Source organism: Natrix helvetica (assembly GCF_964273705.1).
Source record: "Natrix helvetica genome assembly, chromosome: 14".
Lineage (NCBI taxonomy): Eukaryota > Metazoa > Chordata > Lepidosauria > Squamata > Natricidae > Natrix > Natrix helvetica.
The window spans coordinates 8,415,855-8,432,558 of record NC_138564.1 but is presented as its reverse complement, the minus strand read 5'-3'; the positions used below and the strand labels follow the sequence as shown (position 1 = coordinate 8,432,558).

The following is a 16,704-nucleotide window of genomic DNA, read 5'->3' as shown; positions in this document are numbered from 1 at the left end:
AGGATGAGAAGCTGATTTTGCCTGCAGAACTGAGGCCCACAAGAGCTTTGCGTTCCACCATTCCAGCGTCTTTGGGGCTTCCGCTTCTCATTTCTGGGCTCAGGAAGACATGAGCAGGGGGTTGGACTAGAAGACCTCCAAGGTCCCTTCCAACTCTGTTTATGCTACTCTATTCTAAATTCTATTCTATTCTAAATTCTATTCTTTTCTAAATTCTATTCTTTTCTATTCTAAATTCTATATTCTGTTTTATTCTAAATTCTACATTCTATTCTATTCCTTTCCATTCTATTCTAAATTCTATTCTATTCTATTCTAAATTCTGTTCTATATTCTATTCTATTCTAAATTCTACATTCTATTCTTCCATTCCATTCTAAATTCTATTCTATTCTAAATTCTGATCTATTCTAAATTCTATATTCTATTCTAAATTCTACATTCTATTCTTCTATTCCATTCCATTCTCAATTCTATTCTATATTCTATTCTAAATTTTGAGCTATTCAAAATCCTATTCTATAGTCTATTCTTCTATTCTATATTCTATGCTATTCTATATTCTATTCTATTCTAAATTCTACATTCTACCATTCCATTCCATTTTAAATTCTATGCTATTCTATATTCTATTCTAAATTCTGAGTTATTCAAAATCCTATTCTATATTCTATTCTAAATTCTACTTCTATTCTTCCCTTCCATTTTATCTTCTATTCTATTCTATATTCTAAATTCTGCCCTATTCCATTGTCAGAATCTTCTGGAGACCCCCATCTGAGTTTGGATTCCTTTAAAGTTGCAAACCCCACCAGGAGAACTGAGCATTCCTGCTGCCTCTGGGAGACCCATCAAAGAGAGACTTAGAATAGATCCACTAAAGGTAGTCCTCCAATTGAGCCCAAAGGAGGAAGGGAAGGAAGGAAGGAAGAAGAGGAGGAGGAGGAGAAAAGATTTGTTTATTTTAAGAATGAATACAAGGCATGAAATCTATTTAGGAAATGCTGACATGCACGGTATGTGTTCAAATGCAAACCAGAAAGATCCCACATCTATACAACTGAAATAATCCCAACAGCTATAACAGGATTGACTTCTAGAAGTTCTTTAGAACCACAGAAATTAGCCGAATTCACAAAAAGATTTCCCCCCCCCCTCTTCTTTTCCCTTGCAGCCATAGCCAGATGCCCCATCTGTTTTGCAGAAGTCACAAGCTCCAAAGATCCTAACTAAGCCCCCCCCCTCCCTCCTGCTGTTTTTTTATCTGGGTGCAAATATGCTAATTTAATCCTCTTAATCCATGTAGCTAATTTAAGTCTTGCTGATTTTCATGGATCTGTGCAAAGGATGACTGCATCTGGATCCAGGCTCAGTGGTGTGTGTGTGTGTGTGTGTGTTTAATCACCCCCTCTGGATACACAGTAATCTACTTTAAAAGACATTAGTACGTACACAAAGAAGAAGAAAAACAGAAATATGAACTGCGTGTTCTTTCCGTTTTGCGTTTTACTCTAAAGTTGTTAAGTCGTCTTTCTGCCTTGCATTTTACACTCGGGTGCAGACTTACAACTAACCAATGTATCATTATTATTACACAAAGCGAAAGGAAAAGTTACAGATTTATTCTGTAGACTTCAAATATACATTTCTTGGTTTTTGTTTTGTTTTTTAAAGTTTTTAGAATCTAAAATCCACTTTAGCAAAAATGGAGCGAGATAGTAATCATAAAACACCCCAGTACAACTTTGAGTATACCAATCGAAAAAAGATTAATTCCTTCGTCTAAATGCACCCTGTAGCATCTCTGGTGTAGGCAGGGTCTCCTGCTTGGGTGGGGCAGGGTCATTTACATACATTTATTAGACTTGTTAGCCGCTCCCTCTCCACGAAGGGACTCGGGTTCCCTTCCTCCTTTGGTTGACCTACAAGGTCCCGTCCAACTCTGTTAATCTGAATCTTTTCCAATATTTAAATTCTGCATCTCTTTGATCATACAGTCTGACTTGTTCAAACTCTGTGAGCCATACAGGACTTTGCAAATACAACCCAATTCAATGTATTTATTTTTTAAAGCACGCCTTTATTATTTTTATAAATAAGGCAGGAAAGACACACAACCCCCCCCTTCCTTCTCCTATTTTCTTCACGACAACAACCCTGCGAGGTGGGTTGGGCTGCAAGATGGAGAGAGGGGTCTTCATGAAGCATAGAATTTGAATCCACCTCTCTCCCTCTGCCCCCCATCTTCCAGGCCGAGGCTTAGCGCAGGGAGGGAGTCTCTAAACTTGGCAACGCTTTAAGACTCGGCTGGGGGAATTCTGGGAATTGAAGTCCACAGATCCTAAAGTTGCCCAGACTTAGTGCAACCTGAACGAGTTTGCCAAACTACAGGAAGAACAGTCTTCTTCTTGGGAGTCAATAGCTCAGCTCTGCAATTATTTTTGATATGTGCCAGCTGAACTCCCACGAATGGAGTTAACCTGTGTTTGGTTCATTTTCTGCAGACTGCAACGCTGCTCATCCTTCTGAATCCCATTTCCACCTTATTCCTTGCTTGGACAAGACCAACTGGACCTACGACTTACTCCCTGGTCGGTAAGTACCATGATCTTGTTCTTCAATGTCGGTTTAACAAGTGAATTTTGTTATTATTAGGCCATTACCAGGTGGTCCTTGACGTACGAGCACAATTGACTCCCAAATTTCTGTTCTGCTCAACAAGACAGAGTTTGCCTCATCTTACAACCTTTCTTGCCACTGTTGTTAAGTGAATCTGGCTTTCCTGTTGATTTCCTGAAGCTTTCAAGAAGAGACTGGACTGTCAGAAACGGTGTAGGGTCTCCTGCTTTGGGGGGGGGTTGGACTAGATGACCTACAAGGTCCCTTCCAATTCTGTTAATTTGAATCTATATTTAGTTCCTATTTACTAATTTGCTGCTCTTCGGAATCCATTACTCAAAAGCAACCACAGGGCGACCAGTGAGGGAGGAGACTTCTGCAATTGGTATTCTTTCCTTGGCAATCTAATCAGCATATGTTAAGCCCAGTCTGGTAAACTCCTATTTGATATTATTTTATTTTGGTGTGTCGGATTTCTACCTGGCACTCCTCAATTTGCAATCAATCAATCTATGAGAATAGAGGTGGAAGGGACCTTGGAGGTCTTCTAGTCCAACCCCCTGCCCAAGCAGGGGATCCTATACCATTCCAGACTAGTAGCTGTCCAGTCTCTGGTTAAAATCCTCCTGTGATGGAGCAACCCACAACTTCTGGTGACAAGTTGTTCCACTGATTTGATGGCTCTCCCTGTCAGAAAGTTTCTCCTTATTTCCAGGTTGAATCTCACCTTTTTCAGTTTCCACCCATTGCTTCTTGTCCTGCCTTCGGGTGCTTTGGAGAATAGCCTGACTCCCTCTTCTTTGTGGCAGCTCCTGAGATTTAGTGACCGTTCAGGGCAGTTACAACAACACAGAAATAAAAGACTCAAGGTCGCTTTCTGCACTTAATAACTGTTGCAGCATCCCCCATGGTCGTGCGATGGAAATCCGGACAGTTGGCAAATGGATCGCATTTATGACCATTGCACTGTCACACAATTGCCATTTGTGACTTCCCCCAGCCGGCAAGATTAGTGGAGAACCACTCATTCACTTAACAACTGCAGTGGTTCACTTCACCGTGGCAACATAAGGTCATAAAATGGGGCGTGGCTCGGCCACGTAGCAATGAAAACTCCAGCCTCAATTGTGGTTGCAAGTCTTAAGACTACCTGTATTGGTGTCCTTGGTTTTGATTTTGTTGTCCCCCTCTGAAATTTCTCTGGCTGCCCCTATTTTCTTTTCACTGGGAACAGGCTCCAGCTGTTCCTCTGCCCTCGTCTGAGCTTTCCTCAGTCAGCAGGACTGGCCCATGTTCCTCCCCAACCTCCTCACTCTCCAACTCTGCTGGCCACCGGAGGGCCACAACAGACATATGGAAAGATTTATCCAAGTCTCAAATCACTTGGTAATGTTTGTGTGTGTTCAACGCAAACATAGGGAAGGGGGTACGTTTGTCGGGGACCACCATTTCTCTAAGCAGGATAGTGGGCTTGCTTTTTAAGGGAAGGTGTGGTGTGAACTTTGCCCCTGCCACTGGTCATCTTGCTTTATGCCTTAGCGGCGTGCGACATCACCCTCCCTCCACGCTTCCGAGGTTCAGCGGGCCACGTTTGCTCATCCCAACCTTCCGTTTGCCCCTTTTGTCTGTCCTGAACCCCACCTCCCCAAATCTGTTAGCACAGGAAACAGGAAGAGGGGCAATTCGATCTCTCACGACCGTCCGAATCCCAACAATTCTTGGGCCCACGTTTCTCGTTTCTCCACCGGCAACAGGAAAGGAGCGAGGGAGGGGATTAGGTTTGCAAAAGCACCACAAAAGCGAGCTCCCTCTCTCCCCCTCCCACCCCAAAATTAATTCCCAAGAGGCAACAAACCATAATCCCCAGCCTGTCGTTCTGTGCCACGGAGAGGATTTGAGGCTTTTCCAATCTAGGCAAGATCCTGGCTTATTCGTCTCCTGAAAAGTCTTGCGAAAAGAACCCTTGTCTGATGTATTTTATTTATTTATTATTTATTTATTAGTTTGTCAAACATATACAAGAGAGCGGGTATAAATATAAACATGGATATGAACGAAAGAAATGAGTAGGAATAAATGGGGACAGTAGGACAGGGACGGTAGGCACGCTGGTGCATTTATGCACGCCCCCTTTACGCACCTCTTAGGAATGGGGTGAGGTCCACGGTAGACAATTTAAGGTTGAAGCTGTGGGGGGTTTGGGGACGTAACAATGGAGTCAGGTAGAGCATTCCAGGCGTTGACCACTCTGTTGCTGAAGTCGTATTTTCTGCAATCGAGTTTGGAGCAGTTTACCTTAAGTTTGTTTGTCCGAGTATTATTGCGGTTGAAGCTGAAGTAGTTGTTGACAGGTAGGATGTTGTAGCAGACAATTTTGTGTACTATGCCTAGGTCAGACCGTAAGCGGCACCGTTTGTCCAAGCCCAAAATTTCGAGCCTGGTGGCATAAGGGATTCTATTGTGAGCAGAGGAGTGGAGGACTCTTCTCGTAAAATATCTCTGCACCCGCTCAATTGCATTAATGTCCGATATACAGTGTGGATTCCAGGCAGACGAGCTGTATTCGAGAATTGGTCTGGCAAAGGTTTTGTACGCCCTGGTTAGCAGTGCAATGTTACCGGAGAAGAAGCTTCGCAAAATTAGGTTAACAACTCTTCATGCCTTTTTGGCAAGGCTGTGAGCTCTGGGGCTTAGATCTTTTGAGACGAGTACTCCTAGGTCCTTGACAGAGTCTACAAGGTCATTTCCGCCCAACTTGTATTTGGTGTTCTGATTTTTATTGCCAGTGTGTTGGACAGAGCATTTGATAGTTGAGATTTGGAGTTGCCAATTCAGAAGCTCCGTAGTCAAGGTCGCCTTGTAGGGCAGTAGCATTGTGGGTGGTGTTAAACAATCTTACGTTGTTCAGCGAAGAGGACGCAGCTGCTCTTAATATGACCGCAGAGGTCGTTGAAGTGAAGCAGAAAGAGGATGGGTCCTAAAACGCTGCCTTGGGGGACACCGCTGTTAACTGGGTTTGATAGGGCCCTCCCTATTTTGACTGCTTGTTGTTCTTGTCATCAGATTCGTTGGTATCCGGGGAGAGAAATTAGAAAACTAACACTAGCCACTTCACATGAAGAGAACTTATATAAAATGTTTTATGGGTGGCATCGCCCTCCCACGAGGTTAGCAGTGTTGGAAGTGTAACTTGGTGTTAGAATCTTTTTATCCTATGTGGTGATTATGTACAAAATCCAAGGATTTTTGGCGACAGATAAAGACATGGTTGGAAGAGATGTTAGATCAAAAGATTTATAACCCGAACTATTCCTATGAGGAATAATAAAAGAAAAATGTAGCAGAGGAGTGACATATTTAATGCTGCATCTGATAGTAACCGCAGCAAGATTGGTATATGTGCAAAATTGGAAAAACAGACATTTTTTATTACCGAAGAAGAGATAATAAAACTTTGATCTGTGCAGAAATGGACAAACCGGCACCAGAAATCAAAAAGAGAGATGAGACAGAATATTATGAAATTTGGAACAAAATGTATCAGCAGTTGGAAAAGGAGTTGGAACAGAATATTTTGAGGATTGCAAAATTGGAAATGGATGATATACATAGATAAATATATAAAGGGGGAGAAGGGATGTGTTAATAAGATGAATGTAGCTATGTGCGATAAGTAGAAACCGTATTTGTGGTCATGTTAAAATATGTTTCTCCCTACATATTTTAACATGACCACAAATACGGTTTCTACTTAGAAAGATCGCTCTTTTGTTGTTTTAATGTTTATTCAATAAAAAAAATTATATATAAAAAAGATTAGTTGGTGTCCTCCAGTCCAAATAAGATAGCCTTGGGATGCTTCTGTTCGTTGACGAGGATGGAGATGTTACTCGCAGGATTGCTAGTTTCCTGGGGCTGGGGTAGTTGAGTTGGGATTTCGGGATGTTGTAGATTCGTTTTCCTGTGGGTTTTTTTTTCTCTTTTACTTCAAGGGATGCCAGTCGCGCTTCCATGGTATCGACCTGTTCAAGTAGAACGAGCAATTTATCCAGTCTAGAGTTGCACGATGGAGTTGCGTAATAGTGGAAATGCGCGTTAAGCTGATCGTAGGAACCGGGCTACGCCGTTGGTTATCGTCAGTAGAGATCTCCTCCTTTTTGGGTGGGGGTTTGGTGGTATGGTAGGTTTGCTGTGGAGGCACCGGCGGGGTTGGTGAGGAGGTTTCTTGTCTTTTTAAATTAATTAATTTGGTGCACTCACCACGGCGTTTCAGGTTTGACTTTGCCCAGGTGCACTCCAGTGATGAAATTCAATGTTTGTTTACTACTGGTTCTGTGAGCGTGGCTTGGTGGGCATGGCAGGGGAAGGTTACTGCAAAATCTCCCTTCCCATCCCACTCTGGAGCCAGCCAGAGGTGGCATTTGCCAGTTCTCCGAACTACTCAAAATTTCTGTTACCGGTTCTTAGCTCCGGCCTTATGCCTAATAAATAAATAGTAATAATAATAATAAATAGTAATATGTAATAGTCTGTGTGTGTGTGTGTGTGTGTGCGTGCTCTCTCGCTTTTTTACTCTTTTTCTCTGTCTCATTCTCTTCCAATCCCGTTTTCTCTCTCTCTCTCTCGTTCTCTTTTTCTGTCCTCCATCTCTTTTGCTGTTTCTTTTTCTCTGCCTGACTCATTCTTTCAATCCCATCTTCTCTTTGTGTGTTCCCTCTCCCTCCCCTTTTTTGTGTCTTTTTGTCTCATTCTCTTCCAATCCCATTTTCTCTCTCCCTGTTTCTGCCCTCCCTCTCTCCTTTTTCTCTTTCATTTTCTCTGTCTGTCTCTTTTTTTCTATCACTCTGTCTCGTTCTCTTCCAATCCCTTTTTCTCTCTCCCTCTTTCTGTCCTCTCCCTCTCTCCTGTTTTTCTCGGTCTGTCTCTTTTTCTCTGTCTCTCCCTCTCTGTCTCATTCTCTTCCAATCCCCTTTTCTCTCTTTCTCAATCCCACTCTCTCTCTCTCTCCACCCCTCCCTTATATCTTACCCATTTTGCATTCTCTTTCTTCCCCCACTCCCACCCCAGGATTGCTTGCTGGAGGCTCTTTGACCTCCTCCATTTATCGGTATCGCTTTACCACATGCGTCTTTTTTTAAATTTATTTTTGAAAAAAAGAAAAACTGTTCTTTGAGGACTGTCAAACCAAGTGAGGGTGACGGGGGGGGGGGGCAGCTGAAGCAAGGAGGGGGGCAGGAGGTGGTATTTCAAATGTGTGTGGGGTGGGATTTCCCCCCCCCACACGCAACCCCCCTTTCTAGAAAGAGGGAGCTGCTCAGCAATCCACCAAACTGGAAGTAATTCCTTTTTTCTTTTTCCCCCTTCTTTCTTTTTTTACTTCTTGCCTTCGCCTCTTGTCCTTTCCTGTTTCATTCAGGCCTTGACAAATGGCTGGAGAGCAGCCTGGGCCCCCCTCCCCACCTCTCCTTTCAAGTCCCCTTCCTCTTGATTGACTCAAGACCTCCTGGGACGGGGAAGGGAGGGGGGAAGGCCTAGGGGTCACCACCTCCCGTTTCTTCAAAGGCCCTGCGGCTGCACGCAGCTGCCTGCCCTGGAAGGGGTTAGCAGCAGAGAGAGAGAGAGAGAGAGAGAGAGAGAGAGAGAAGAGAACAGAGGGAGGGAGGCCCAACCGGCTAGCTTAGCCCCTCACCCAGTTTATTCCAGTTCGTACTGACGTTGGCCAGTTCCCGGCAGATCAGCAGGGAAGGGCGATAGACAGAGGGGAGGGGTGGGCTCCACTTGGCCAACCACCACTTCCTCCCAGAGCCTTTGAGAGGGGGGGGGAGGGTACTGGGCATCTCGTGGTAACTTACAAAAGGTTGGAGCAAACTGGTGGGAGGGGCAGCCGTGTTGTTTTGCTGTATTTATTTTATTTGGACCGCACAGTTTTATCATTTTACGTGTAATTCAAGGGGGGGTGGATATGTTTAATACCCCTTCTTCCTCCTCCTCTTCCCCCTCCCCCCCGTCCCCCACAACCATCCCGGGAGGTGGGTTGGGCTGAGAGAGAAGGACTGGCACAATATCACCCAGCGGGCTTTCATTCCCCAAGGCGGGACTAGAACTCCCAGTCTCCAGGTGATTGGCCCAAAGTCACCCAGCTGGCTTTCATGCCCCAAGGCGGGACTAGAACTCCCAGTCTCCAGGTGATTGGCCCAAAGTCACCCAGCCGGCTTTCATGCCCCAAGGCGGGACTAGAACTCCCAGTCTCCAGGTGATTGGCCCAAAGTCACCCAGCCGGCTTTCATGCCCCAAGGCGGGACTAGAACACCCACTCTCCTGTTAATTGGCTCAAAGCCACCTAGCTGGCTTTCATGGCAGGACTAGAACTCCCAGTCTCCTGGTGATTGGCCCCCATCCTATCCCAAGGACCAGGGATCCCCAGGCAGAAGCAAATCCTCAGCTATTGTTCTGAAGTTGGAGTGGGAGGGGGTGTGGTGGTGGTGGGGACAGGAGGGAAGGCTGCCCCTTCCAGGATCCCAATTAATCCGGTCTCCCCTCCCCACCCCCTTTTCCCTGTTGATTTGTGGAGTGGCTGATGCCCTTTCATTATTGCACTGCTAGAGGTGATGCTGGACAGGAGCGCAACAAAGAAAGAGTAGCAGACTGCCCCAAAGCATGCTTTTGGCACACACAAACACACACACACACACACACTGCTGGCTGAGCACAAAGCTGGGGGGGGGGTGATGGGGGGAGCCTGCACAGGAGCCTTTATATTTCTATAAAGAATTCTAGTACATAAAGAAAGAGGGAGGGAGGGAGGGAGGAAAAGAAAAGATGGATGGTCAGAGGAAGGATCAAGGGAAGGAGAGTTGAGAAGAAGGAAGGAAGGAAGGAAGGAAGGAAGGAAGGAAAGGAAGGAAGGAAGGAAGGAAGGAAGGAAGGAAGGAAGGAAAGAGAAGATGGATGGTCAGAGGAAGGATCAAGGGAAGGAGAGTTAAGAAGGAAGGAAGGAAGGAGAAGATGGAGGGAGGAAGGGAGAGAGAGGGGGGAAGGAAAGAAACAAAAAGAAAAATAATGAAAGAAAAAGAAAGAAAAAAGAAAGAGAAAGAATGAAAGAGAAAAAAAGGAAAAGTTGAAGAAAAGAAAGGGAAGGAAGAAAGAGAAGGTAGGAGAGAAAGAGAGAAAGGAAATACCTTTTGTTAAAAAAAAACACCCCTTCCAAACCTTCAAAGTGCATATACCTGTGAAATAAATGCAAAGAAATCTAATGGGGTGAAAACATCGCCTGTTGCTGTTGTTCCTGTTGCTTCTTTTTTGAATTAATTTGCGGAGATGCAAAAAGGAGCCTCTTGTTGTAAACAAAAGGGCCCAAACAAGATGGGACAGGTAACTTTCTCCGCCTTAGGAATTAGAACACACAAACGTCCCTTGGATTTGGCCCTTTTCCCCAAGCCCTTCCGGTCCCTGATTCTCCATTCTCGGGATGCAGGTTTGGATGCTGGAATTAGACATTTATTTCAGAATAAAATCTGCCTTCTTCATCTACACCGAGTGGCTCTCGACAGCCCTGAAACCCAACGGCTAGCAAACCTCAGCGGAGGAGCACAATCAAACCTTGTCTTCTTCCAAAGTCAGAAATGAAAGGAGAACCTTAGAAAAGCTCATTTACTCCGGGTTCAGAGGGCAGCTTACTCCATTGTGCTCGGCTCTCCTCAAGCCCCACTGCATAGCCCCACACCCTTGCTGCAGCCCCAGCCCAGCCCAATCCTTTCTCTTTCTTTTCTTCCTTCCTTCTTTTTCCCTTCCTTCTTTTCTCTTTCTTTCCTTTCTTTTTCCCTTCCTTTCTCTTTCTTTCCTTCTCTTTCTTTCCTTCCTTTCTCTTTCTTTTCTTCTTTCTTTCCTTCCTTGTTTCTTTCTTCTTCTTTCCCTTCTTTCTTTCCTTTCCCTTTCTTTCCTTCCTTTCTCTTTCCTTCCTTCTTTCTTCTTTTCTTTCCCTTTCTTTCCTTCCTTTTCTTCATTCTTTCTTTCCTTTCATTTTCCCTTCCTTCCTTTCCTTCCTTTCTCTTTTTTTCCTTCTCTCTTTCCTTCCTTTCTCTTTCTTTTCTTCTTTCTTTCCTTCCTTGTTTTTCTTCTTCTTTCCCTTCTTTCTTTCCTTTCTCTTTCCTTCCTTCTTTCTTCTTTTCTTTCCCTTTCTTTCCTTCCTTTTCTTCATTCTTTCTTTCCTTTCTTTTTCCCTTCTTTCTATTCTCTTTCTTTCCTTCTTTCTTTCTTCTTCTTTTCCTTTCTTTCTTTCTTTCTTTCTTTCTTTCTTTCTTTCTTTCTCTCTCTCTCTCTCTTTCTCTCTCTCTCCCTCTCCCCCTTAGAAGCTTGTAGCTTTTCTCCTCTGCTTCCCCCCCCCAATCTTCTTGGCCTCCATCACAGGGAGGGGCTTCCTCCTGCCTCCGAGAAGAGCTGGGCCAGCAGACCTCCTGAAAACCCTCGGCAGCGGCCACCCACTTGGCTCCATCCCAAAAAACCCTTCTCTCGATATAATTTACAAAGAGAGTGGAGAAGAGATTTAACACCCTCAGCTCCCATCTTCTTCCCACATGCCTTAAGAAAGAGAGACAGGGAAGGGGGGGGGAAACTTTGTACTGAGAGGGAAGCTGGGGAAGGACATTGACTTGGACGGCTGGCGTGGGCAACCATGTTACTTACTTAACGATGGCAACAATGTGCTTAACGGTGGCAAAAAAAGTTGTTGTTGTTAGTTGCGAAGTTGTGTCCCACCCATCACGACCCCATGGACAACGTTCCTCCAGGACTTCCTGTCCTCTACCATCCTCCGAAATCCATTGAAGCTCACACCGACTGCTTCAGTGACTCCATCCAGCCACCTCCTTCTCTGGCGTCCCCTTCTTCTTTTGCTCTCTATCTTTCCCAGCATGAGGCTCTTCCCCAGGGAGTCCTTCTTTCTTATTAGGTGGCCAAAGTCTTTGAGTTTCCTCTTCAGGATCTGGACTTCTAAAGAGCAGTCAGGGTTGATCTCCTCTAGGACTGACCGGTTGGATCGTCTTGCAGTCCAAGGGACTCGCAGGAGTCTTCTCCAGCAGCAGAGGTCAAAGGCCTCCATTCTTTGGCACGCAGCCTTTTTTATGGTCCAACTTTCACAGAAAAGTTGTAAAATGGGCAAAACTCGCTTAGCAACTGCCTCGCTTAGCAACAGAAATGTTGGCCTCAATTAGTAGTCCTAAGTTGTACCTGTATATTTTTATCGCTTTTAATATTGCAATAGTTTTTTACTCTCAGCCGAGATACTTCTTTCTTTTCTTGTTCCTGAGGTTTTATTTTTCTGTCATTTAAAAAAAATACATCTGTGGATTATATACTACACCTAGAGGGCAACCTCACTAGCCTTTAAGTTCTACTTCAACATTAGCCACAGGAGGGACCGAAAGGGAATTAAAAACCACTCGAACTAAGGAGGAATTTCCTGACATGGGGGTACAATTAATCAGTGGAACTGCCTGCCTATAGAAGGGATGGCAGCTCCAGCACTCTTATCACTTAGCAAGAGAAATTTTGGGCTTAATTTGTGGCCCTAAGTTGACGTCCACTTGCATCTGAAAGTGGCAAACATATCCCACACATCTTTCTCTTCCTATTTTCCCCACAACAACCTTGTGAGGAGGATTGGGCAGAGAGAAAGAGAGAGAGAGAGAGAGAGAGAGAGAGGGGGGGGGGGAGAATGTGGTTGAAAGAGAGTGAGGAAGAGAACGAGACAGAGAGAAAGACAGAAAGAGAGAAAATGGGATTGAAAGAGAAAGAGAATGAGACAGAGGAAGAGAGAGAGAGAGACAGAGAAAATGGGATTGAAAGAAAGAGAATGAGAGACAAGAGACACAGAAAGAGAGAGAATGGGATTGAAAGCGAGAGAGACAGAGAGAATGAGACAGAATTAGAGAGAGAAAATGTGGTTGAAAGAGAGTGAGGAAGAGAATGAGAACAGAGAGAAAGACAGAAAGAGAGAAAATGGGATTGAAAGAGAATGAGGCAGAGATAAAGACAAAGAGACAGAGGAAGGGAGAGACAGAGAAAGAGAAAATGGAATTGAAAGAAAGAGAATGAGAGAGACAGAAATAGAGAGAGAAAATGAGATTAAAAGATATTGAGACAGAGACAGAGAGACACAGAAAGAGAGAGAGAGAGATCTCATAATGGAGAAGCTTATTGAGTCAAATGCTTTTTCCTGCTAACTTTGTGTCTTGGAGGACTAAGTTGGCATCAGGGGGCAAACAGCTGGACTGTTGGGTATTCCAAGAAGAGTCCTGCCTGCATGGAAGTTAGTTTAACACCCCGAATTGCAGGTCAATGTTGTGCTGACATGCATTCACCAACAGGGTCAACCAAATCTCTTCCTCAGTATCCCCATGCTGTCCCAATTCCTATTGACCCACTGTCGCGTGTGGCAGAACCAAGGGGTTGCGCCCACCCAGTTTCCTCCAGAGGTTCATTCAGATCATTCTTTCAACCCTATCTGAACTTACTGCTTAGTTAAAAAAAGGTTTTGGAAGTTGGACCAAGAGCCTCGTGTGCTCCTGAGTCAACCGTCACCCCTCCCACCGAACAGACCGTCATCCATAAACAGAAGATCTGCCTCCGTGGGTCTAACCGCTACAAAAACAAGCTTTGGAAGCTTCTGGAAAACAGACAGGCCTCTCTCTCTCTCTCTTTGTTTTGGGCTGTCCCAGAGGAGACGGGATCAAGCTATTCTCCAAAACACCTGAAGGCAGGACAGGTTGGAAACTTATCAAAGAGCGATGCCGCCTAGAACCAAGAAGAAATTTCCCGACAGTGAGAAAAATTAATCAATTAAGCAGGCTTGCCTCCAGAAGTTGTAGGTGCTTCATCGCTGGAGGTTTTTAAGAAGAGATTGGACAGCTATTTGTCCAGAATTGTATAGGTTTCCTGCTGGAGCAGGGGGGGCGGGGTTGGACTAGAAGACCTCCACGGTCCCTTCCAGTTCTGTAATTCTATGTCCTATGCCTCAGGGGAAATGAGCTTAAGCCTCGACTACCTTTTTGTAATATTTATGACTCTGAAAAATAGCAAGAGAGATTTCATCCAATTTTTTGCTAGTATCTTTTCTCCCCGGCAAAGGAGGTTCCGGTTTGGGCTCACAAGCCACATCCTGAAAGAAGTCAAACTTTCTCCTGGGGTCTAGTCCTAGTGGTTATTGAGGGATCTTTGGAATTCATGCGTGGTTGAGCAATTGTTTTAGTTGATCTCAAAGTGACAGGGTAAAAATTTCACCTTCTTGCTGCCCCTTTTGAAAACAACGGAGAACAAGGAAAAGCTATAGCTGATGACAACTTGAGTCCTCGTGTGTCCAATCACGCTTGGCCAATAAAGAAATTTATTCTATTCTATTCTATTTTCTATCATTGTATTCTATTCTATTCTGTTTTCTGTTCTGTTCTGTTCTATTCCTATTCTATTCTGTTTTCTCTTCTATTCCTATTCTATTCTGTTTATATCATTCTATTCTATTTTGTTTTCTATTCTATTCCTTAATTCCTCTATTCTATTCTATTTTAAAAATATTTTTTATTAATTTCATATTAAAATATCGGACACAGTGTGACCATCCTGGCATATTCTCTGCCATTCACACTAAATTATAAAACAAATATCATATATAATCATACCTTACTAATATATACCTATTCTATTCTATTCTATTCTATTCTATTCACAAGGCATTTACAGAATAAGAGTTATGAAAAGGCAGAAGCTTGCTTCATCTGAGGCATAGACCATAGAAGAAGAATCAGAAGGGACCAGGCCCAGTTCCTGCAACCGCTCTTCATATGTTTTATCCTCCAGGCCTTTGATCATCTTAGATAGATTCAGATAAACAGAGTTGGAAGGGACCTTGTAGGTCATCTAGTCCAACCCCCCCGCCCAAGCAGAAGACCCTACTGCACCATTTCTGACAGATGGCAGTCCAATCCTCTTCTTGAAAGCCTCCAGTGATGAAGCTCCCACAACTTCTGAAGGCAACTTCTGTTCCACGGAATTGATTGCTCTCACTGCCAGAAAATTCCTCCTTATAAATCAATCCATCATTCCTGGGTTATGTAAACTTTATGCCATGGCCCCACCCTGTCCAGATTCCAGATGTTTTCGGGACTATGGTTTCCGCGATTCAAGTCAACAGAGAGCCAATGCACCAATTTTCAATGCAGGACTAGCTCGCTCACTCACAATCACACACACACACACCACAATGTGGTTTGATTCATTTTTCAAGCCAGCTGCTCTGATTTGGAAACAAGGTTTCTGGGGCCTCGTGTTGTGTTGCTGCAAACTCAGCCAACGGTGGTTTCTTCTATAAATACCGGTTAAGCCACGTAGGGTGGTCTCCTTTGGGGGGCTTCCCAAAAATGTTTTCGGTGGATCTGACCCTGGTGACGGGTTGATTGAGCCAATCCCAAAAACAGGTCCCCGAAGCTTTCTTGGCAACGTGTTTCAGAAATAATCTACCTATAGAGCAACGGGCAACGGAGAGATGGCTGGCTATAAAAATTGAATGAACGAATCGAAATCATAAACAGTCACAATAAGATCCATTTTCAGCAAAGATGGCTGAGAATTCATAATGGTTTTGTGAATATAAGAACTCTCCAACTGATAAGCAGAAAACGGGATAAAATTGTCCTCAACGTGTGTCAAAAACGAAAATCACTTCCCAATCACAAGTCAAGAATACTTGCCTTCATCAGAAGGCAAGATAAGAAACAATGGATGGAAACTAGTCAAGGAGAGAAGCAACTTAGAACTAAGGAGAAATTCCCTGACAGTTTGAACAATTAATCAGTGGAACAGAAGTTGCCTTCAGAAGTTGTAAATGCTCCAACACTGGAAGTTTTTAAGAAGATGTTGGATAACCATTTCTCTGAAGTGGTGTAGGGTTTCCCGCCTAAGCAGGGGGTTGGACTAGAAGACCTCCAAGGTCCCTTCCAGCTCGGTTATTCTCTTCTCTTCTTCTCTTGAGGGCGGAGAGGGGGAGACTTGCCCGAAAATCAACCCTCTGAATTTGTGCCTAAGGCAAGATTAGAATCCAGTCTTCCCTGCGACTGATCCAACCCCTTGAGTCAAGCCCTCTCGTCTGTGTGTATATTTTCAACGATTAAGAAGCAAAATTGTTTAATTGTCTGAATTACACATGGCCTTTCTGAGCGGAGATAAAACACATTGTGTTAGCAGAATTTTGGGACAACACCTGATTCCCCAGAGATCGAAATTAGCAAAACGGGGCAACAGAGCTCTGTAGATTTTGCTGCAACATACTGCCCGTGATCCACTTAATCCAGTTTTAAGAAATAGATCTGCAATTCCGAGGAGGTTTCTTTTTTTAAGCCCTGGAAGACTGCAGGGGTTTTAGCAAAGGCAGTTCTAAAGACATGTGGAAGAGAATGAGAAAACATTGTTCTGGTTTGGGCACGGTGACGAAAAGTTTCACCCTCACTGTCATAGACTTTCTCAACTTTGAGAACTTCTAAGATGTGTGAACTTCAACCCCCACGCTGGTTGGGGAATTCTGGGGGTTGAAGTCCACACGTCCAGATTTAAATTCTGGTCTGAGGTAAACTTCCTACCATCTAATTTTTCCTCGGAAACCAGAACCACCACGATTGATGAAGCCACATTCGACAGGGTTGGAAATATGAAAACGCATATGAATGGGAGCAGTTTTACAAACAAACATTTTGAAAGATTTTCTTGCCATCACACGAAGCCCTTTCCCCCCACCCCTGAACTCAACCACCTCTAAAGATGTGTTTAGACATTCCCTTCTCTCGGCTTCAAAACAAGAAACCACATTACAGCTTTGGCCGCTGTGTGGGGCCAATTTGTGGAAAAGGGGAAGGAAGGAAGGAAGGAAGGAAGGAAGGAAGGAAGGAAGGAAGGAAGGAAGGAAGGAAGGAAAAAAGAAAGAGGAAGGAAGGGTGATCGGAAGGTAGGAAGAAAGGAAAAAAGAAAAAGAGAAAGAAAGAAAGAAAGAAAAGAAAGGAAGGAAGATAGGAAGGAAAGAAGGAAGGATGAAAGAAAGGAAGG

At 44.1% G+C, this 16,704-nt stretch overlaps 2 protein-coding genes across 2 annotated transcripts in view; both read left to right on the top strand.

Annotated features, from left to right (window-relative positions):
* Positions 1 to 2,479: 2,479 nt before the first annotated feature.
* The window catches only part of TOP3B (DNA topoisomerase III beta), an 85,525-nt gene continuing 71,300 nt past the window's right edge, over positions 2,480 to 16,704 (top strand). Inside the window, exon 1 of the mRNA XM_081966889.1 lies at positions 2,480 to 2,595. The gene's annotated coding sequence lies outside the window, so the exon portion shown is untranslated. The remainder of the gene's footprint in view (positions 2,596 to 16,704) is intronic.
* On the top strand, positions 10,088 to 12,471 carry LOC309399055 (uncharacterized protein; the record flags this gene model as incomplete). The annotated part of the gene is made up of 3 exons (XM_081966521.1): positions 10,088 to 10,093; positions 10,190 to 10,428; positions 10,540 to 12,471. The coding sequence occupies 3 exons, from the start codon at positions 10,088 to 10,090 to the stop codon at positions 11,264 to 11,266; spliced, it is 972 nt and encodes a 323-aa protein (XP_081822647.1). The 3' UTR covers positions 11,267 to 12,471.